We start from the raw sequence: 24146 nt of genomic DNA on the forward strand, positions 1-24146 counted from the left end.
CCGTCGTCCAGGCGAGCATGTTGTCACCTGGCTGCTCCGATGCTGGGATAACAGGGCCAGTAGCCTGGAAGTAGAGGGTAAGGAAGCCAAACAGCTGGGATGCCTTTCTAGGGAAGGGGGCATTGACAAAGCGATTGGAAAAGGGGCACAAGCCCTCAGCCCCTGGAGGCGACTCCTGTCAGCTATGAAGGAAAGATATCCCTTCAAGGAAGATGTTGTATATCACCCAGGCAAATGGACCACCATGGAGAAAGGGATCCAGTACCTGAGGGAATTAGCCATGCTGGAGGTGGTTTATGGTGACCTGGACAATGAGCAGTTATCCAAAGATCCAGATGAAGTCCAGTGCAGACGACCCATGTGGCGGACGTTGGAACGGAGTGTGCCAGCATCATCTGCCAGCTCATTGTAGGTCGTTGTAGTGAGGTGGGTGCCGGTCTCTTCTCCCAAGTAACTAGTGATAGGATGAGAGGAAATAGACTCAAGTTGCATCAGGAGAGGTTTAGATTGGATATTAGGAAAAATTTCTTTACTGAAAGGGCTGTCAAACATTGGAACAGGCTGCCCAGAGAGGTGGTGGAGTCAACATCCCTGGAAGACTTCAAATAACATGTAGACGTGGGACTTTGGGACATGGTTTAGTAGGCATGGAGGTGTTGGGTTGACGGTTGGACTAGATGATCTTAGAGGTCTTTTCCAAACGTAATGATTCTATGATTATATGATTCTGTGATTGGCAGTAATGACCTGGAAAGATGGAGAGGTTCCAACAGTGGACGAAGCGGCTAGCCAGCTGTGGGAATACAAAGCAAGTATATCTTCCTCCCTCATCTTGGATGTGGAGAAGCTGGTCCAGCAACTCAAAGAGGATAAGTCCTACTCCCCACCTATACAGACCAGTGTCTCAGCTATTAGGAGTCAGCGTTCCTCTGCTCAAGAGAGAGGATATAGAGGGTAGACACCATGAGGCGCCCTGTGGTTTTACCTGCGTGACCACGGAGAGGACATGAGGAAGTGAGATGGAAAACCTACCTCGACCCTAGAGGCGCGGGTACGTGAGTTGCAAGGAAAAACAATCACCAAAGGGGGTTCTTCCAGGAAAACTGCTGCTCCGGTTTGCAGTGGACACTTCCCCAGACAGAGCAAAACGGCTGATCTTACTCCTGATTTTAATGAAGGAGCTCCTGACTCGTATGTACAAGAAGTGGGTAATGAATACTGTGACCAGGACTAGAGGGGCCCTGCCTCCAGCCAGGTGGAGGAAGGGGACAACCGGGTTTACTGGACTGTGTGGATTCGATGGCCTGGCACATCAGACCCACAGGAGTATAAGGCTCTAGTAGACACCGGTGCACAGTGTCCCCTAATGCCATCAAGCTATACAGGGGCAGAACCCATCTGTATTTCTGGAGTGACAGGGGGATCCCAACAGCTAACTGTATTGGAGGCCAAAGTGAGCCTAACTGGGAATGAGTGGCAAAAGCACCCCATTGTGACTGGCCCAGAGGCTCCGTGCATCCTTGGCATAGACTACCTCAGGAGAGGGTATTTCAAGGACCCAAAAGGGTACCGGTGGGCTTTTGGTATAGCTGCCTTGGAGATGGAGGAAATTAAACAGCTGTCTACCTTGCCTGGTCTCTCAGAGGACCCTTCTGTTGTGGGGTTGCTGAGGGTCGAAGAACAACAGGTGCCAATCGCTACCACAATGGTGCACCGGAGGCAATATCGTACCAACCGAGACTCCCTGATTCCCATCCATAAGCTGATTCGTCGACTGGAGAGCCAAGGAGTGATCAGTAAGACTCGCTCACCTTTTAACAGTTCTATATGGCCAGTGCAAAAGTCTAATGGAGAATGGAGACTGACAGTAGACTATTGTGGCCTGAATGAAGTCACACCACCGCTGAGTGCTGCTGTGCTGGACATGCTGGAACTTCAATACGAACTGGAGTCAAAAGCAGCCAAATGGTATGCTACAATTGATATCACTAATGAATTCTTCTCAATCCCTTTGGCAGCAGAGTGCAGGCCACAGTTTGCTTTCACTTGGAGAGGTGTTCAGTACACCTGGAATCGACTGCCCCAGGGGTGGAAATACAGCCCTACCATTTGCCATGGACTGATCCAGACGGCACTGGAACAGGGTGAAGCTCCAGAACATCTGCAATACATTGATGCCATTATTGTGTGGGGCAATACAGCAGAAGAAGTTTTTGAGAAAGGGAAGAAAATAGTCCAAATCCTCCTGAAAGATGGTTTTGCCATAAAACAAAGTAAGGTCAAGGGACCTGCACAGGAGATCCAGGTTTTAGGAATAACATGGCAAGATGGACGTCGTCAGATCCCAATGGATGTGATTAACAAAATAACAGCCATGTCTCCACCAACTAGCAAAAAGGAAACACAAGCTTTCTTGGGCATTGTGGGTTTTTGGAGAATGCATATTCCAAATTACAGTCTGACTGTAAGCCCTCTCTATCAAGTGACCCGGAAGAAGAACAATTTCAAATGGGGCCCTGAGCAACGACAAGCCTTTGAACAAATTAAATGGGAGATAGTTCATGCAGTAGCCCTTGGGCCAGTCCAGAGCAGGGCCAGATGTAAAGAATGTGCTCTACACCGCAGCCGGGGAGAATGGCCCTACCTGGAGCCTCTGGCAGAAAGCACCAGGGGAGACTTGAGGTCGACCCCTAGGGCTTTGGAGTCCGGGATACAGAGGATCTGTGGCCTGCTATACTTCAACTGGAAAAGAGTTATTGGCAGCATATGAAGGGGTTTGAGCTGCTTCAGCAGTGCTTGGTACTGAAGCACAGCTCCTCCTGGCACCCCGGCTGCTGGTGCTGGGCTGGATGTTCAAAGGGAGGGTCCCCTCTACACATCATGCAACTGATGCTACGTGCAATAAGTGGGTCATGCTGATGACACAATGGGCTCTAATAGGAAACCCCAATCGCCCAGGGATCTTGGAAGCAATTATGGACTGGCCAGAAGGCAAAGATTTTGGAATATCACCAGAGGAGGAGGTGATGTGTGCTGAGGAGGCCCCACTGTACAATAAACTACCAGAAAATGAGAAGCAATATGCCCTGTTCACTGATGGGTCCTGTCATATTGTCGGAAAGCATCGGAGATGGAAAGCTGCTGTATGGAGTCCTATATGACAAGTGGTAGAAACTGCTGAAAGAGAAGGTGAATCGAGCCAATTTGCAGAAGTGAAGGCCATCCAGCTGGCTTTAGATATTGCTGAATGAGAAAAGTGGCCAGTGCTCTATCTCTATACTGACTCATGGATGGTGGCAAATGCCCTGTGGGCCCTGGGTTACAGCAATGGAAGCAGAACAATTGGCAGCGCAGAGGCAAACCCATCTGGGCTGCAGCACTGTGGCAAAATATTGCTGCCCAGGTAGAGAACCTGCTTGTAAAAGTACGTCACATAGATGCTCATGTACCCAAGAGTCAGGCCACTGAAGAACATCAAAACAACCAACAGGTGGATCAGGCTGCTAAGATTGAAGTGGCTCAGGTGGATCTGGACTGGCAACATAAGGGTGAATTCTTTATAGCTCTGTGGGCCCATGACCCCTCAGGCCATCAAGGAAGAGATGCAACATATAGATGGGCTCATGATCGAGGGGTGGACTGGACCATGGACACTATTGCACAGGTTATGCATGAATGTGAAACATGCGCTGCAATTAAACAAGCCAAGCGGTTAAAGCCTCTCTGCTATGGAGGGCGATGGCTGAAATATAAATATGGGGAGGCCTGGCAGATCGATTATATCATGCTCCCACAAACCCTCCAAGGCAAGCGCTATGTGCTTACAATGGTGGAAGCAACCACCGGATGGCTGGAAACATATCCTGTGCCCCATGGCACCGCCTGGAACACTTATCCTGGGCCTTGAAAAGCAAGTCCTATGGCAACATGGAACCCCAGAAAGAATTGAGTCAGACAAGGGGACTCATTTTCAAAACAACCTCATAGACACCTGGGCTAAAGAGCACAGCATTGAGTGGGTATATCACATCCCCTATCATGCACCAGCCTCTGGGAAAATCGAACGATACAATGGACTGTTAAAGACTACACTGCGAGCAATGGGTGGTGGTACATTCAAACATTGGGATACACATTTAGCAAAAGCCACCTGGTTAGTCAACACTAGGGGATCTGTCAATAGAGCTGGCCCTGCCCAATCAAAACTTTTACGCACTGTCGAAGGAGATAAAGTCCCTGTAGTGCACATAAAAAACATGCTGGGGAAGACAGTCTGGGTTACTCCAGCCTCGGGCAAAGGAAAACCCATTCATGGGATTGCTTTTGCTCAAGGACCCGGGTGCATTTGGTGGGTAATGGGAAAGGATGGGGAAGTCCACTGTGTACCTCAAGGGGATTTGATTTTGGGTGAGAATAGCCAATGAACTAAATGGTATGATGGTAATTGCTATATAATACTGTATGTCATCTCTTTTATGGTGGCTATATGCCATATCAATGGTATTTCAGTAAGAATCACCCAGATTAATGAAGAAGGAACTTTGATGAAAGCAAGCAAAGTGCAGCAGTGATGGAACCAGAACTGGCTTCAGCATGCAACAATCCGACACCACACACCCTCTCTCCTGCCCTGAAGGACTGTTATGACAGATGGAGCCCAAGGTCATGGACTAAATGACCTCAACGGACATTTTAGAGGGATGGCCCATAGACCAAGGGAATGATATCTGTGTGTATATATCAAAAGACAGGGAAAGTGGTGGTGATCAACTGGAATGTATTAGAAAGTGTGGGACCTGGGCATGACGTAGATGGTATAGAATAAGGGGTGGATACTGTCCTGGTTTCAGGTGGGATAGAGTTAATTTTCTTCCTAGTAGCTGGTATAGTGCTGTGTTTTGGATTTTAGTATGAGAAAAATATTGATAACACACTGATGTTTTGGCTGTTGCTAAGTGGTGTTTACACTGGTCAAGGACTTTTCAGCTTCCCATGCTCTGCCACGTGCACAAGAAGCTGGGAGGGGGCACAGCCAAGACAGTTGATCCAAACTGGCCAAAGGGCTATTCCATACCATATGATGTCATGCTCAGTATATGAACTCAGGGGAGTTGGCCAGGGGGCAGCAATCACTGCTGAGGGACTGGCTGGGCATCGGTCAGTGGGTGGTGAGCATTTGCATCACTGTTTTTTTTCCTGGGTTTTGTTCCTCTCTCGCTCTCTTGTTGTTTTCCTTCGCATTGCATTTTTTAAAATTGTTGTTGTTCCAATTATTAAACTGTTCTTAGCCCACAAGTTTTCTTACTTTTGCTCTTCTGATTCTCTCCCCCATCCCATCGGCGGGGGAGGGTGAGTGAGCAGCTGTGTGGTACTTAATTGCCGAGTAGGGCTAAACCACAACATCCTTATATCATAGAATCGCAGAATCATAGAATGGTTTGGGTGGGAAGGGACCTTTAAAGGTCATCTAGTACAACCCCCCCTGCAATGAGCAGGGACATCTTCAACTAGACCCTGTAGCTCAGAGCCCCATCTGACCTGATCTTGAATGTTTCAAGGGATGGGGCATCCACAACCTCTCTGGGCAACTTGCTCCAGTGTTTCACTACCCTCATCATAAAAAATTTCTTTCTTATATCTAGTCTGAATCTACCTTCTTTTAGTTTAAAACCATTACCCCTTGTCCTATTGCTACAGGCCCTACTAAAAAGTCTTGTCCCCATCTTTCTTATAAGCCCCCTTTAAGTACTGAAAGGCCGCAATAAGGTCTCCCTGGAGCCTTCTCTTCTCCAGGCTGAACAACCCCAGCTCTCTCAGCCTTTCCTCATAGGAGAGGTGTTCCAGCCCTCTGATCATTTTTGTGGCCCTCCTCTGGACCTGCTCCAACAGGTCCGTGTCTTTCTCGTCCTGGGGACCCGAGAGGTGGATGCAGTACTCCACGTGGGGTCTCACGAGAGCAGAGTAGAGGGCAGAATCACCTCCCTCGACCTGCTGGCCACGCTTCTTTTGATGCAGCCCAGGATACAACTGGCTTTCTGGGCTGCAAGTGCACATTGCCGGCTCATGTCCTGCTTTTCATCCACCCTTACCCCCAAGTCCTTCTCTGCAGGGCTGCTCTCAATCCCTTCATCCCCCAGCCTGTATTGATACCAGGGGTTGCCCCAACCCAGGTGCAGGCCCTTGCACTTGGCCTTGTTGAACCTCATGAGGGTCACATGGGCCCACTCCTCAAGCCTGTCCAGGTCCCTCTGAATGGCATCCTGTCCTTTGGGCGTGTCAACCGCACCACTCAGCTTGGTGTCATCTGCAAACTTGCTGAGGGTGCACTCGACCCGGCTGTCTATGTCACTGATTAAGATATTAGACAGTACTGGTCCCAATACGGACCCCTGAGGGACACCGCTCGTCACTGGTCTCCATCCGGACATTGAGCCATTGACTACTACTCTCTGGATGCGACCATTCAGCCAATTCCTTATCCACTGAACAGTCCACCCATCAAATCGATATCTCTCCAATTTAGAGGGAAGGATGTTGTGGGGGACCTTGTCAAAGGCCTTACAGCAGTCCAGATGATAGACAACATCTGTAGCTCTTCCCTTGTCCACTGATGTAGTCGCTCCATCATAGAAGGCCACTAGGTTGGTCAGGCAAGACTTGCCCTTGGTGAAGCCATGCTGGCTGTCTCGAATCACCTCCCGTCCTCCATGTGCCTTAGCATCGCTTCTAGGAGGATGTGTTCCCATGATCTTCCCAGGCACAGAGGTGAGGCTGACAGGTCAGCAGTTCCCAGGGTCCTCCTTTCTACCCTTTTAAAAATGGGTGCAATGTCTCCCTTTTTCCAGTCTCCAGGGACTTCACCCAACTGCCATGACTTTTCAAATATCATGGAGAGTGGCTTGGAAACTACATCAGCCAATTCCCTCAGGACTCTGGGATGCATGTCGTCAGGTCCCATAGACTTATGTATGTTCAGGTTCCTCAGGTGGTCACAAACCTGATCTTCTCTTACAGTGGGAGGGACTTCGCTTCCCAGTCCCTGCCTTGAGGTCCATCCACTCGAGAGGTGTGGGAAGAGAGGGTGCCAGTGAAGACTGAGGCAAAAATGTTGTTGAGTACCTCAGCCTTCTCCTCGTCCGTTGTTACCAGTTTGCCGGTCATGTTCATCAGGTAGGGTACACTTCCTTTGACCTTCCTTTTCTGGCTGACATACATCTACATAGAAGGCCTTCTTATTATTCTTTGCGCCCCTTGCCAAGTTCAGCTTCAGCTGCGCCTTGGCCTTCCTGACCCCATCCCTACACAAGCGGGCAGCATCCCTATACTCTTCCCAGGATACCTGTCCCTGCTTCCACTGCCTGTGCATTTCCTTCTTGCCCTTTAGTTTGACCAGCAGGTCTTGACTCAGCCATGCCGGTCTCTTGCTGTCCTTTCCTGATTTCTTACATCTGGGGATCGAGAGCTCTTGCGCTCTATGGAAAGCGTCTTTAAAGATCTGCCAGCTCTGTTCTGCTCCCTTGTCCCTGAGGACAGTTTCCCAGGGGGTCCTATTGACTAACCCCTTGAACAGCTGGAAGTTTGCTTTCCTAAAATTCAGGGTCCTGACTTTACTCTTCGCCTGACCCCTATCCCTCAGGACTGCAAACTCCACCAGTGCATGATCACTGCAGCCCAGGCTGCCTCCAATCTTGATGTCACCGATTAGCTCACTTGCATTGCTGACCAACAGGTCCAGTAATGCATCCCTCTGGTAGGGCTGTCTATTGCCTGGCTTAAGAAGTTATCCTTGATCCACTCCAGGAGTCTCTTGGATTGCCTACAGCTCACTGTGCTACTTTTCCAGCAGATATGGAGGAGGTCAGATTTGGTAATCACAAAAGATCTGTCTAGGTTTAAGATGTACACATTTATTAACATTAATTTTTAGATGCATTATGAAATGAAACTACTTAGACATTGTTCTACTTGAAATGATGGACTTTTTAAGGAAGCTGGTAGTGCAAAATAGATACGCTTTAGCAACACCAGATATCTTTCAATTTGATCACTAGCGTTTTACTGGCATTTCTGTTGAATTAACTACATAGTATGGTGAAAAAATTGCCTTTCTCCTTGTGAAAGGAGATTATTCCTATCTGAAATAACCAAACCCTAAGCATTTTCATTTCCTTAAAATTAATAAGAATAACTGAATAGAATATTCTTTCAACTCCATATTTTCCTTTTCTGATACACACACACATTCAGGTGTATGTATGCATGCACATTAAATGAATTGGTTTTACTCTTAGTTGTATTTGATTACATAGTTTAGAAAACCTTTATTGCAAAGTCAAATCTCTTTTTATCTCCAGTGATTGGAATACTGTCTCTTTTGTAGAAGGGCAGTAAGTTTATTAGAGGACAGATGTAAAAACCATAAATCAATAAATTAGTATCTTATTTTTGGAGACTTCAGGAGTTCACAGTTGTGAAGGCTGATGAACATGAAAATAACTTTTGCAATATAGGGAAGAACATTTATAATATATTAATTCAGGAATACATGGGAAGGAATAGGCTCTTCAGGACAAGGTGGCATGGTAGAAGTGGTCATGTGAATTCTGCATGGTGTATTTGTGTGTTTTGTTTGTGTTTGTGTGCATGAATATTTGTGCTTATTCGCATGTATGCTAGTTTTAGAAATCTGCAAAATGTAACTGAAATAGCAATTTATACACAGTCATCTCATACAGACTTCAGTTTTTTTTTCAAATGTGGAAAATGTTTTCTATATTAAGTATAGCTCAGAGTTGTAACTTCTAAAACGTCTGCTATTATAGTATTTCTTTAGCAGAAGGACTTCTTTGTGATAGTCAAAGAATCATGTTTTGTTATACAAAACAAAACTGCTTTCCAGATATGTACTGCTTGTCCACCTCCCTTCCCCCATCTTAAACGGCTGCCTAAAATGTAGCTCTCCAGAGTATCAAGCAGCACAATCTGCTGAGAAGGATGAGCAATTATATGCTACCCAAACATCCCTTCCTGCCACTTCTGATACCTGACTCATCATGATGCGCTGCTACAAACACAGATCTTAGTATCTGTGATGGGTTGACCCCAGCCAGCAGCCAAGTACCCACACAGCTGCTCGCTCACTCCCCACAACTCCCAACGGGATGGGAGAGAAATAGGAAGAACAAAGTGAAAAATCTTGTGGGACAAGATGAAGAGAGTTTAATAGCTGAAGGTAAGAGAATAAAAACAAGCGACCCAAAGGCAATCACTCACCAACTTGCACAAGCAGACCAACACCCAGCCAGTCTCCAAGCAACAGCCACCTTGGAAGCCAAAAACCCCCACCCCATTCTTCCTCTACCCCAGTTTTTATTGCTGAGCATGATGTGATATGGTATGGAATATCCCTTTGGTCAATTCGGGTCAGCTGTCCCAGCTGTGTCCCCTCCCAATCTTCTTGCCCACCCCTAGCCTACTCGCTGAGGGGGGCAGAGTGGGAAAAAGCAAAAACCTCAACACTGTGCAAGCACTGTTCAGCAATAGCCAAAACCTTGGTGTGTTATCAATGCTGTTTTAGCCACTGTTGTGGTTTAACCCCAGCTGGCAACTAAGCACCACACAGCCGCTCGCTCACTCCCCCCACAGTGGGATGGGGGAGAGAATCGGAAGGGTAAAAGTGAGAAAACTCGAGGGTTGAGATAAAGACAGTTTAATAGGTAAAGCAAAAGCCGCACATGCAAGCAAAGCAAAGCAAGGAATTCATTCACTACTGCCCATTGGCAGGCAGGTGTCCAGCCATCTCCAGGAAAGCAGGGCTCCATCAAGCGTAGTGGTTACTTGGGAAGACAAAACACCATCACTCCGAACATTCCCCCCTTTCTTCTTTTTCCCCAGCTTTATATGCTGAGCATGACGTCATATGGTATGGAATAGCCCTTTGGCTAGTTTGGATCAACTATCCTGGCTGTGCCCCCTCCCAGCTTCTTGTGCACCTGGTAGAGCATGGGAAGCTGAAAAGTCCTTGACTAGTGTAAGCACTACTTAGCAACAACTAAACCATCAGTGTGTTATCAACATTATTCTCATACTAAATCCAAAACACAGCACTATATTAGCTACTAGAAAGAAAATTAACTCTATCCCAGCCGAAACCAGGACAGCCACAAATCAAAAACACAGCACCATACAGGCTGCTATGAGTAAAGTTAACTCCATCCCAGCCAGACCCATTACAATCTCCACCCCTTATTCTATATTCCTTTACTCCATATCATTTGTGTCACGCTCAGGTCCTACAGTGTCCAGTACATCCTCATCAATCACCACCCCCTTCCCCATCCTTTGACATATACACAGATATCATTCCCTTAGTTTATGGGCCATCCCCTAAATGTCCAGAAAAGTCTGTTCATTTAGTCCATGGCTGGGGCTCCATCTGTTATGATGGCCACTCAGGACAGGAGAGGCAGCGTGTTGTGTTGTGTTGTGTTGTGTTGTGTTGTTGGGTGCCAAAGCCAGCTCAGGTTGGGTTACCGCTGCCCTTGCCCAGTTTCTTGTGAGGCACATTCTCCATTAGTTTGAGTGGTTCCTGCTGTAGTACTTCCTGTGACATATAACTCGAATCAGGTGTTATTTTCCCCAAGGTTAAATCTCCTTGAGGTACACACCAGATTTCCCCATCCTCCTGCATTACCCACCAAGTACACCCAGGTTCTTGAGCAAAAGCAGTGCCACAAATCTGTTTGTTTGCCTTTTCCCGAGGGAGGAAAGGCCAGGCCTCCCCATATTGACATCCCAGCCACAGTTCTCCTTTCCAGAGAGACTACTCGCTTGATTGCTGTGTGTGTTTTGCATTCATGGTGGAACTGTGCAATGCCTTCAAAGGTCACCCCTTGATCACCAGCCCATCTGTATGTTGCACCTCGCCCTAGATGTCCTGATGTTTCATGGGCTACAAAAAGCTCACCCTTACGTTCCCAATCAAGGTCCACTTGAGCCACTTCAATTCTGGCAGCCTGGTCTACCTGCTTGTTGTTTTCATGTGTTGCCCCACATGATGATGTCGCCAATGTATTGCAGGTGTTCAGGGGCTTCACCCTGTGCCACTGCAGTCTGTATCAGTGCATAACAAATAGTAGCACTGTGCTTCCATCCTGTACTAGTTTTGGCTGGGACACAGTTAATTTTCTTCACAGTACCTGTATGGTGCTATGTTTCGGATTTGTGATGAAAATGGTATTAACACAGAATCACAGAATCGTATAGGTTGGAAAAGACCTTTAAGATCATCGAGTCCAACCGTAAACCTAACACTACCAAGACCACCACTACACCATGTCCCTAAGCACCTCATCCAAACGTCTTTTAAATACTTCCAGGGATGGCGACTCAACCACTTCCCTGGGCAGCCTGTTCCAATGCTTGATAACCCTTTCAGTGAAGTAAAATTTCCTAATATCCAGTCTAAACCTCCCCTGGTGCACCTTGAGGCCATTTCCTCTCGTCCTATCACTTGTTACTTGGGAGAAGAGACCGACCCCACCTCTCTACAACCTCCTTTCAGGTAGTTGTAGAGAGCGATAAGGTCTCCCCTGAGCCTCCTTTTCTCCAGACTAAATAACCCCAGTTCCCTCAGCCACTCCTCATAAGACTTATTGTCCTGGTTTCAGCTGAGATAGATAGAGTTAATTTTCTTTATAGTGGCTGGTATGGGGCTATGTTTGGGATTTGTGCTGAAAACAGTGTTGATAATACAGAGATGTTTTAGTTGTTGCTGCACTAGTCAAGGACTTTTCAGCTTCCCATGCTCTGCCAGGTGCACAAGAAGCTGGGAGGGGACACAGCCAGGATAGTTGATCCAAACTGACCAAAGGGCTATTCCATACCATATGACGTCATGCTCAGCATATAAAGCTGGGGAAGAAGAAGGAAGGGGGACGTTTGGAGTGATGGCGTTTGTCTTCCCAAGTAACTGTTATGCGTGATGGAGCCCTGCTTTCCTGGAGACGGCTGGACACCTGCCTGCCGATGGGAAGTAGTGAATGAATTCCTTGTTTTGCTTTGCTCGCGTGCGCGGCTTTTGCTTTACTTATTAAACTGTTCTTATCTCAACCCACGAGTTTTCTTACTTTTGCTCTTCCGATTCTCTCCCCCATCCCACCGGGGGTAATGAGCGAGCGGCTGCGTGGTGCTTAGTTGCTGGCTAGGACTAAACCACGACACTTATGCTCTAGACCCTTCACCAGCTTCGTTGCCCTTCTTTGGACATGCTCCAGCACCTCAATGTCCTTCTTGTACTGAGGGGCTGTTGCGTTAAGAGTTACTGTCGCAAAGAAATAGGAGTCTGAGGAGTGGCTGGGGGGGGGAACCCTCCCGTTGAGTCACAAGGTTCAGACAGGACCCCCTTGCTTTCTAAACTCCTTCTCAGAGAGGAGTCTAGGTGCGGCTAGGTCCAGTCTAAAAGTGCTACTTTTCCAGCAGATGTCAGGGTGGTTAAAGTCCCCCAGCAGTATGAGAACCTGTGAGCATGATGCCTCCTGTAGCTGGAGTAAGAAGGCTTTGTCAATAGGGTCCCCTTGATCGGGCGACCTGTAGTAAACACCGACCACAAGGTTCCCTTTGTTGCCTCGATCTCTAATTCTTACCCATAAGCTTTCAACCTGCTCGTGGCTATTCTTCAGGGACAGCTCTTCACAATCTATCAATGTCTTGACATAGGGGGCAACCCCTCCACCCCCCTTATATAATAGGTTTGCTCTGGCGTTTCACCATACACATAATCTTGAATAAATTTTCTTTTATTATTTGGTGAAATGCAGCTTCTCTGAGCTCCTCCATAATTTTAGAATATACGTGACATTATTTTTTCTGCATTTTTCCCATCTTTGGTTTATTACAGTGAAAACACTGTAATGTGCACTGTGTATATTGAGTATCGTTTAGATCTCCTTTAGAGTATCAGCACAATTCTTTAACATTCAGAGACCATTGTACAGCACTTTTCATTTAGAATTGTTTAAAAAAAAACCCACCAAAGTTAATTAGCATCAACCTCAACTGAAATATGGGAAAACTGAAGAGAAGTCATGTGTCCCACATAAGATAGTGGTTTCATCAACAGAGGTCCTAATTTCTACTTCCTAGTCTATTGGATTGTACTTTAGGAACCATAACTTTTCCTTCATGGAATTTGACAGGAATATAATTCTGGATAATTCTTTAGATTTAAGTTACAACTTTTCTCATGTTGCTGTACATTTGATTATGATTTGAGTAGAGAAACTAAGATTTTTGGCAAAGATACTGAAAACCCTTCTCCTCTTCCAAACATTCCACTGAGAAAAAAAGGAAAAGGAAATGACACATTACATTCCTTCACCCCGACTCTGCATTCACTATAGGCTCAAGCAAAAACAGTCTTATTTTTTTCTCATACATTACTAGAAAAAAACCCAAAACATAACTATGGCAACAACAGTACCAACAATAGCACAGTTACACTTGAATCTAGATGCAACAAAGACTGGAAAAACACACAAGGACTGTTTTCAAGATCCTTAAGGTCTAAGTGTGAGAAAGCATTATAATGAGACAGTACGAACTCCATCTAGCTCACACTGAAGGCAATGGAAGTTTTATTCTGAATTTAAATAATGGACTACTCACTTATTCCTAGTATCTAATAGGAATGGAAGATTTTCAGAATCCTGGAAAGATATCAGCTTTTTTTCTATTTAAGTCCCATGTTGGGTCCGTTTCACCCAACCTCCCTTGAGGCAAAAAGGACATGACACTATCAAAAATTCCAGGCAGATTTGGCTTGTGAGTATGAACTGCACTGGGGAATGGGTGGAGTAGGGAGTCATAGTAAGAGCACTTATGAGAAGACCTCAAACATGCAAACGTGACTGAACTCAACCAGCTGCTGTTTTGAAGGGCTAAATCTCTGTGGAATCAGAAGCAAAAAAACCAAACCAAACCAAACAAACAAAAAAAACCCCCATACAACTGCAAGGACATAGAGAATTACAAAACTGGAAGAAGCAGAGAGATAGGAAAAAATGCTATCCCAGGCGTGCCAAGATATATCATTATGACTTGAGGATTACCATTTGTTCTCTTCCTAAACTTCTTCCCAAAGAAGTAAGTGCTTCTTTACGCAATAAAACTGAGTTCTAGAGGCCTTGGGGAAGATTGTCCATCAAAGAGGAAAGCACCAGAAGGGGTCCATGCTTGTCCCCCAGTACTAAAGGGACAGACAGATTCTTTTAGGGATCCTTGGCAGAATGATGACGGCACTAAATCGTAGTTACAATTAAAGCTTTATTTTCTTAACAGGATATTATGATTAGTATAGCACAGAATTTATGATTAGAATGGCACAGGATTTCTACAAGCAGAATCAATGTAGTACAGTCTATAAGTAGTGTAATACAGAACTTATAACTTAACTTATGATTTCTAATCATCTAAGTAATACAGAATTTATCCCATTGGAGTGCTGGGATGGAGGGCTACAGGCTGTTCAGGAGGGATAAGCAGGGCAGGTGAGGTGGAGGTGTTGCACCATATGCAAGGGAGAAGTTTGATTGTACAGCCCTTACAGTGAGGGATGATGTGGTTGAGAGCCTCTGGGTGAGGATTAAGGGGATGGAAAACAAAGGAGATGACTGTCTGCTATCAGTCACCCAGGCAGGACGTTAGCACTGATGAGTTATTCTATAGGCAATTAGGAGAAATCTCTGGATCGGTAGCCCTGGTCCTTATGGGAGATTTCAACTTCCCAGGCATCAACTGGGAATACCGTACTGCTGGGACAAGCAAGTCTGGGAAATCCCTGAAGTTTGTGGAAGATGATAACTTCTTGTCACAGGTACTCAGTGAGCCAACTAGGAAAGGTGCCTTCCTAGACTTGTTGTTTGTGAATAGAGAAGGACTCGTGGGAGATGTGATGGTAGGTGGCTGTCTTGGCCACAGTGATCAGGAAATGGTTGAGTTTAAAATTTTCAGTGTAATGAGAAAAAAGGTCAGCAGAGTTGCTACCCTGGACTTCAAGAGAGCAAACTTTAAGCTATTCAGGGAGGTACTTAGCAGTGTCCCTTGGGAATCTGCTTTTGAGGGCTTAGGGGTCCATGAGAGCTGGTCTCTCTTTAAGAACCACCTTTTAGAAGCACAGGACCAGGCAACGCCATTGTGTCCTAAGTCAAGCAAGTGGGACAGAAGACCAGCTTGGCTGAACAGGGAACCCCTCTTGGAACTCAGGAGGAAAAAGAAATTGTATGATCTCTGGAAGCAAGGTCAGACTTCGCAGGAAGAGTACAGAGATGTGATTCATATATGCAGGGAGAAGACGTGAAAGGCCAAAGCTCAACTAGAGTTGAAACTGGCCAGCGTTGTTTCAGATAACAAGAAGGGCTTTTTAAGTATGTTAATAGCAAGAGGAGGTCTAAGGAAAACATTGCACCAATACTTGTTGAAGATTGTCATCTGACTAATAGGGATGAAGAAAAAAGTGGAGGCATTCAATGCTTTTTTTGCCTCAGTCTTTAATAATATTGATAGACCTTGGGCTGCCCGGTCCCCTGAGTTGGAGGACCACGAGTGTGGGAACAGTGCCTTTCCATTTGTGGATGCTGAAATTGTAAGGGGCCAGCTGTATCAGCTGAATGTTCACAAGTCCATGGGGCCTGATGGGATTCATCCCAGAGTACTGAAGGAGCTAGCGGATGTTATGGCAGGACCCCTCTCAATCATCTACCAAAGGTCTTGGGAGCCTGGGGAGGTCCCCGCTGACTGGAAGCTAGCCAATGTTATTCCAATTTACAAGAAGGGCATGAGGGAAGACCCAGGAAACCACAGACCTGTTAGTCTAACTTCTGTACCTGGAAAAATTATTGGGAAGTTGACACTGGATGCTATTGAAAGGCATTAAAAGGACAATGCGATCATCAGGCACAGTCAACATGGGTTCACAAAGGGAAAGTCCTGTTTAACTACTTTGATATCCTTCTATGATAAGGTCACCCACCTAGTGGATGAAGGGAAGGCGGTGGATGTAGTTTTTCTGCATTTTAGTAAGGCTTTTGATATTGTCCCTCACAGCATCCTCCTGGACAAGTTGTCTAACTGTGGGATGAGCAGGTTCATGGTGCGCTGGGTGAAGAACTGGCTGAAGGGCAGGGCTCAAAGGGTTGTAGTGAATGGGGCTTCATCTGGCTGGCGACCGGTCACCAGTGGTGTTCCTCAGGGTGCAATTCTAGGGCCTGTTCAATATTTTTATCAATGATCTGGATGTAGGAGTTGAATGCACCATTAGCAAGTTTGCTGATGATACTAAACTGGGAGGTGCTGTTGACTCTCTCAAGGGACAAGATTCTGCACCTGGGATGGAGTAACACTGGGCACAAGCATAAATTGGGAGAGGAGTGGCTGGAGAGCAGCCCTGCAGAAAGGGATCTGGGGGTGCTGGTTGACAGGAGGCTCAACATGAGTCAGCAGTCTGCCCTGGGAGCAAAGAGGGCAAACCACATCCTGGGATGCATCAAATACCAGCTGGTCAAAAGAGGTGATTATCCCTCTGTATTTAGCAGTGGTGCAGCCTCACCTTGAGTATTGTGTGCAGTCTTGGGCCCCACAATTTAAGAAGGATGTGAAGGTCCTTGAATGCATCCAGAGGAGGGCAACAAAGCTGGTGAAAGGGCTGGAAGGCATGTCCTATGAGGAGCAGCTTAGGACACTGGGTTTGTCTAGTTTGGAGAAAAGGAGGCTGAGGGGTGACCTCATTGCTCTCTACAGCTTCCTGAGGAGGGGAAGTGGAGAGGGAGGTGCTGATCTCTTCTCCCTGGTATCCAGTGACAGGACGCATGGGAATGGTTCAAAGCTGTGTCAGGGAGGTTCAGACTTGACATTAGGAAGCATTTATTTACCGAGAGGGTGGTCAAACACTGGAAGAGGCTTCCTAGAGAGGTGGTCGATGCCCCATGCCTGTCAGTGTTTAAGAGGCATTTGGACAATGCCCTTAATAACATGCTTTAACTTTTGGTCAGCCCTGAAGTGGTCAAGCAGTTGGACTAGATGACCATTGTAGGTTCCTTCCAACTGAACTCAACTCTTCTCTTCTCTGAGCAGCTCTCATATAATAAAGAAACAGCTCTTGAAACTTTAGGATTTTTAAAAATAATATGAATGTGTCTGAAACGCTAAGGGTTTGTACTTATATAGTTTCATTTCAGAGTAATTATCATATGCAGGATCAGATTTGAGCTGGCCGGTTCATGTACACAAAGGAAAACTGAGCTTAATTTTTTTTTTAAAGCTTATAGTACCTGTACACTGTTTACATCTTGAGGCTTTACTAATGCTGAAGATAGCTGATATTGATATTTATAGCTGTAAGTAATTAGGGTATAATTATATACAAGTGCACAATCAGTTCTAATCTACTTATAACATCTTTTGGGGGATTTACCGGTTTATAAATGAAGTCATTAGTTAATACCAATACAAAGACCATAAGTGGTGTGGAGAGATCAAATGGGAAATGATAGAAGGAATCCACAGGGCTGACTGTAGGTGACTAAGCTGCCAAAGTAATGAAGCCATAAAAAGGGCAAGCTATTATTAAAAGGTCCCAATATGAGTTCTGGAATTCTGTGCATGGTTCTCAATAATGAAGACAGATGAGCTAAATCTCAAACAGGTGATGAAAAAGGGCTGTTAAAATGATTGGGACTTTGTGGCTTTTAGAGTAGGCATAGGTAACTGGGTTTAAGGTTAAATTGCTTAGTCAACACTAATTAAAATGTTTTTCTAGGCTTTAGTCTCTTCATAGAATATTGCCTACTAAATTGCATACTAAATCCTGGGCATAAAGAGGTCAAAAGTTTGGGGGTTTTTTGTTTGGTTTCTTTTTTTATTTCTTTATGGCAAAATAAAATCTTCCCTATGATGCATTTACTTGTTTTTATTTTTCCCCTGCAAAAGACACTGAATACAGTGGGTAATACTGCTGAAGGGGCAAGAGACATTTTTAATGATCCCAGGAAGAAAACCATAATTGGAGTCTTGCAACAAACTAGGGAAAGCCTGAAAAACTTTTTATGCTGTACTCATATTTAGCAATGTGAGAAAGTCTGAGCACAAATCTAGACTGTGTGGAGACTGAAGAAAGAAAATATCTTCTCAGGTTGTTGAGCAATTGTCCATTGTCTTAGAGATCAGGTTTCCTTTCAACCTCTCATGATGTACTTAATGAATATACATTTTATCTCAAGTAAATTCTGTGTATGACTTGTAGGAATTTTGATTTCTAGTTTGAGCTAGTCTTATAAGTTAACTAAGATTGTCAGTGTTGGTTGTTGGTTGTCATAAGTAGAATGGAGTGTGTAACACAAGTAACCATTGTCCCTGGTCTGTGCTTTTTCCTCCAAAAATGTCCTGGCAGACAAATAAATATCAAATAATGTGGACATGACAAATCACGTGGGTTTTTTTTTAAACTAAGGTTAAAAAAAGTTTAAACTTGCTATTTAAATCTGTTACCAATAGTAGATACAGTTGAGAGACCAACATGAAAAGATAGCTGTATTACTTAAATTCTCAATTGGCATACATAATAGAAGTTAATTTAACACTGCAGCAGTACCGTGTACCTGTAGTTATGTATTGCCTGGTCCCCCTCGCTGTAAAACATACCAACTGCACACACAGCTCAAAGTATGGCTTTTTTCCTTATATTAGAAAGAACAGACTGATGATGATCTTGTGGGTTCACTATAACCTTGAAGGAAGATGGAATCTTAACCACTGCAATTCGGAATGCCAGGACCTACTCAGGCTACCTACTTTTCAGTGGCAAGTGTTAACTGAACTCTCAAAGCCTACCACAGGTTCCTTACTCTGTAGTGTGAGGTATTTGTTCTGTCAGTTGTAATATCTTATAATAAAGCATTAGACTTTGCTAAAGTAACTAGCTGTAGTTTCATTCCAAAACCTCATCAATTTCAAGTCAAACATAAATTTGAAATGCTTACTTTTATAAATCTGTCACTGAGGGGAGAGTTTTGGTTTAGAAACAGTTTAGGATTAGAGCACAGCAGTAACTAACGTCAAACTTGCCATTCAGCAAACTGGATAAATCTAAGGAGGTGACAGATCTGGTAATAGAATCATAGAATGGTTTGGGTTGGAAGGGACCTTTAAAGGTCATCTAGTTCAATTCCACCACTGTGGGCATCTTCCGCTAGATCAGGTTGCTCAAAGCCCCATCCAACCTGACCATGAACGCTTCCAATGATGGGGCATATACAACTTCGCTGGGCAACATGTTCCAGTGTCTCATCACCCTCATTGTAAAAAAATTCTTTCTTATATCCAACCTAAACCTACTCTCTTTCAGTTTAAAACCATTGCCCCTTGTCCTGTCACTACAGGCCCTGGTTAAAAAGTCTGTCCCCATCTTTCTTATAAGCCCCCTTTAAGTATTGAAAGGCCGCAATAAGGTCTCCCCGGAGCCTTATCTTCTCCAGGTTGAACAACCCCAACTCTCTCAGATCAGAGGTGTTCCAGCCCTCTGATCATTTTTGTGGCCACCTCTGGACCCACTCTAACAGGTCCATGTCTTTCTTGTGCTGAGGACTCCAGAGCTGGATGCAGTACTCCACGTGGGGTCTCACGAGAGCAGAGTAGAGGGGCAGAATCACCTCCCTTGACCTGCTGGCCATGCTTCTTTTGATACAGCCCAGGATACAATTGGCTTCTGGGCTGCAAGCGCACATTGCTGGCTCATGTCCAGCTTTTCATCCACCATTGCCCCCAAGTCCTTCTCTGCAGGGCTGCTCTCAATCCCTTCATCCCCCAGTCTGTATTGATACTGGGGATTGCCCTGACCCAGGTGCAGGCCCTTGCACTTGGCCTTGTTGAACTTCATGAGGGTCACATGGGCCCACTCCTCAAGCCTGTCAAGGTCCCTCTGGATGGCATCCCTTCCCTCCAGCAAATCAACTGCACCACTCAGCTTGGTGTCATCCACAAACTTGCTGAGGGTGCACTCAATCCCACTGTCTATGTCATTGATGAAGATATTAAATAGTATTGGTCCCAGTACGGACTCTTGAGGGTCACCACTCGTTACTAATTTCCACTTGGACATTGAGCCATTGACTCTTTGGACGTGGCCATCCAGCCAGTTCCTTACCCATCTAAGAGTCCACCCGTCAAACCCATATCTCTCCATTTTAGAGGTCAGAATGTTGTGGGGGACTGTATCAAGGCCTTACAGCAGTCCAGGTAGATGACATCCGTAGCTCTTCCCTTGTCCACTGATGCAGTCCCTCCATCGTAGAAGGCCACCAGATTAGTCAGGCACGATTTGCCCTTGGTGAAGCCATGTTGTCTGTCTCTATAATCATCTCCCTGTCTTCCATATGCTTCGACATGTCTTCCAGGAGGATCTGTTCCATGATCTTACCAAGCACAGAGGTAAGGCTGACTGGTTGGTAGTTCCCAGGGTCCTCCTTTTTACCCTTTTAAAAATGGGCATGGTGTTTCCATTTTTCCAGTCACTGGGGACTTTGCCTGACTGCCATGAGTTTTCAAATATGATGGAGTGGCTTAGGAACTATATCTGCCAATTCCCTCAGAACCCTGGGATGCATCTCGTTGGGTCCCATCCATGGACTTATGTTCAGGTTCCTCAGGTGGTCTCAAACCTGATCTACAATGAGAAGGACTTCATTCCCCCAGTCCCGGCCTTGAGGTTCAAGGGCTTGAGATGTGGGAAGAGAGATTACCATTGAAAACAGAGGCAAAATATTGTTGAGTACCTCATCCTTCTCCATGTCGGCTGTCACTAGTTCTTTTGTCTCATTTATCGGGGTGGGGGGGTGTGGTGTACATTTTCTTTAATCTTCCTTTTCTGGCCAACATACCTGTAAAATCCCTTCTTATTATTCTTTGTATCCCTTGCCAAGTTCAGCTCCAGCTGTGCCTTAGCTTTCCTGACCACATCCCTACACATCTGGGCAACGTCCCTATACTCTTTCCAGGATACACATCCCTGCTTCTATTGCCTGTGCATTTCCTTCTTACACTTTAGTTTGACCAGGAGGTCCTTACTCAGCCATGCTGGTCTCCTGCCTTCCTTGCCTGATTTCCTACATGTGGGAACTGAGAGCTCTTGCAAGAGCTGCCAACTCTGTTCAGCTCCTTTGTCCCTGAGGGCAGTGCTTAAGGTTCATAGAATGTTAATAGAACCTTAAAGTTAATAGAACCTTAAGTGCTTTAGAGCAGGATGTGCTGCCTTCTTCCTAAGCTTGTCATTGAACTAATTGAAAGAAAACAACCTTGCTTATTAGATTTTCAGCATTCCCAACATTCTTCTCAAATGTACTGTTAAAAAGAGACTGCAGCATCTGCAGTATGGAACATAATCATAGTTGTGTGACAACCTGTTGCTGCAACTGCTGATCCTGCAGCTATAATGTCAGATTAGATTACTGTGACTAATGTACATGAGGACTACTGAGAATAATTTAAAAAAAAAACCCCAAAACTTCAAGTAGTTATATGCTATCCAAAGCTAGGTCAAAATATTTCATTGTACTGGTTTTGGCTGGGATGGAATTAACTTTCTTTATAGCAGCCCATATGGTGCTGTGTTTTGGATTTGTGACTATAACCATCTTGACAACACACCAGTGTTTTGGCTATTGCTGAACGGTGTTAGCACAGTGTCCAGGCTTTCTGTTTTTCCCACTCTGCCCCACTGGGGAGCAGGCTGGGGAGTGAGCAAGAAGTTTGGAGGGGACACAGCTGGGACAGCTGACCTGAACTGGCCAAAGGGATATTCCATTCCATATAATGTCATGCTCAGCAATAAAAGTGGAGGGAAGGGGTTTTTTTTGGGGGGAAGGTAGCTGTTGTTCAGAGACTGACTGGACATCAGTCTGCTTCTGGGAGGTGGTGAGTGATTGCCTTTGCATCACTTGTTCTGTTTTTCTTTTCTTCATCTTTCCTTTCTCAACCCCTGAGTTTTCTTGCTTTTGCTCTTCCTATTCTCTCCCCTGTCCTGATTTTGCAGGGGCGGGGGGGAGTGAGCAAGTAGCTGTGTGGTGCTTAAGCTGCTGGTGGGGGTAAACTACAACATTAATTTTCACACACTGTTTTAGGAAATAAGTAGCGGTATCAATTTTTTAATATACATACCTAAATGCAACTTTGAGATTTACCTACAGTAATTTTTATCAATGCATTTTATACATAGTAGATAAATAGCCAACCATATCTGTTATCCAAATTTCATTTTTACAATGTTCTATTACTTGCACCCAAAGTTAGCCAGTTTCCATAAAGAGTCTATCAGCAGCTTGATTATTTTAAAAACTTATTTTTCAGGTTTAAAAATAAGATTCATGGTAGTCTTACATTACACACAAGACCAACCAATACATATTTTATAAAATGGTTTAATGGATGCATGCATGTCTGATACAGTGATAATAAATTTACTGAATTCAAATTATTTACTGTTGTAAACATTTTACAAAAGCATTGTGATTTACCTGGATGGATAAACAGTCCTTGATGGAAGAATTATTTAGACTGAATCAGTGGCACATTAAAGAATAAAGCTGACAAGATCCCTTCTGCATATTCTTTTGACATGATTCCAGCAAGAGAAACAACATGGTATAAAAACTATACAGGAAAGAATGTTCTTACCATAACCATCAAACTTTGGAAATTGTAAATACAAGTTCAAGTGGTTGAAACAAGGTCATAATAATTGTAACCAGTCAGAAATTACAGTAAGAAATACTATCCAGTTACATGTAGCTGTCAAAACAATGCATTTCTTTCCTTGTCAGTTGATAATTCTTTTCCAACAAGACAGAAAAACTTTGGCAATTGCAGGTGTTGAAAATAGTTTTCAAAGTTCAAGACAGTCACAGCATTTTCTTTGCAGAAGGTAAACTGTACACCAAGGCTCAGAGGCTGTAAAAACTGGTTCCAAGTGGAAAAAAGTACAAATATCCTGCACAGATAGTTTAAAAAGCTGCTGGTACAAGCATTCACTAACAGAATCTTTTTTTTCTTTTTGCATAGTTCACACATCACTGGGAATGTGACAGGGTGTGCTATTTTTGGCAAGAGCAAAAAAAGTGATACTTGTGTGAGTTGCCATGTTAGACATGCTGGATCCATGCAGAATTCAGGTAGAGGTGCTACCTGATGTTATTAGACACTGAATACTGATTTTGTTTTTGTTGAAGCAGTTCTGTAATAGCCAACAGCTTCTTAAGAACATGCTGTAGAAAAAAACAAAAACAAAAAAACCCCAGTACAACCCTACATTAGCAACTAGAAAAAAACAAAACCCATCTTGCTTGAGAAGCATCTTCAACATTAACCTACCAGACTTAGAATTAGGTAGTTTAAAATATATTTAAGCCCCCCCCCCACACACACACACCCCCCCCCCCCAGCTCCAATTCCCTAGTCACTAAGACATTACTTCAAAAGGCAACTGTAAAACAGCAATATGAAATTTATCTGCACCCATGGAGACCCATTAAGTCTTGCCAACTTAACCTGAGAGTTTCAAAATGAAAGAGAGTTCTCCTATCTGTTAAAAACAATCTGTAAACCAAAAATCAATTCTCAGGTATTTTCCCCATGTGAAAGTGCAGAACTGGGCCAAGAAAATGAAAAAAGTCCGGTGACAAAAAAAAAGGTGATAATACAATTTACTTCTGCACAGGCAGAACTACTCTCTTTTAACTTTCTGAAAACCTGGTCATTAAACTAAACCAAATGCAACTGAACATACACATAAAACAGACTGAGAAATTGTATTGCTAACGCACTGTCAGGAGTTCAATCATTTTTTCATTACAGTAGAACTATGTTCAACTACAACAGGGTGATCCTGAACCATTAGGGCACTTACAGGAGGAAAAGGGGAAAAAAGTTCAAGGGTTTTCTTTATGGAAACCCATGAGGAGAAATTACTCCTCTGAAGTAGAAATAGAAGTGTATCGAGGAAACAGTATCATATCTGTAATCATCAAGTACTTCAGATACAGGCCTTGTGAAATAAATGATATCCCTTATCTGTAAGCAACACATATTTAGTACTGAAAACTTCT

The 24146-nt window shown here is 44.5% G+C and overlaps 1 protein-coding gene across 2 annotated transcripts in view; it reads right to left on the reverse strand.

Moving 5' to 3' along the window:
- Nucleotides 1-251: 251 nt before the first annotated feature.
- The window catches only part of LOC140651140 (ras GTPase-activating protein 1-like), a 110313-nt gene continuing 86418 nt past the window's right edge, over nucleotides 252-24146 (reverse strand). Inside the window, exon 25 of one of the 2 annotated variants that reach the window (XM_072860276.1) lies at nucleotides 252-454. In XM_072860276.1, coding sequence (XP_072716377.1) covers nucleotides 404-454 — 51 coding nt within the window. In that variant the 3' untranslated portion in view covers nucleotides 252-403. Of the gene's footprint in view, nucleotides 455-22283; nucleotides 23307-24146 lie in introns of those variants that run through there. The other variant, XM_072860275.1, reaches the window with a different exon arrangement.

The sequence above is a fragment of the Ciconia boyciana genome, chromosome 4 (genome assembly GCF_034638445.1).
Source record: "Ciconia boyciana chromosome 4, ASM3463844v1, whole genome shotgun sequence".
Taxonomy (NCBI): Eukaryota; Metazoa; Chordata; class Aves; order Ciconiiformes; family Ciconiidae; genus Ciconia; species Ciconia boyciana.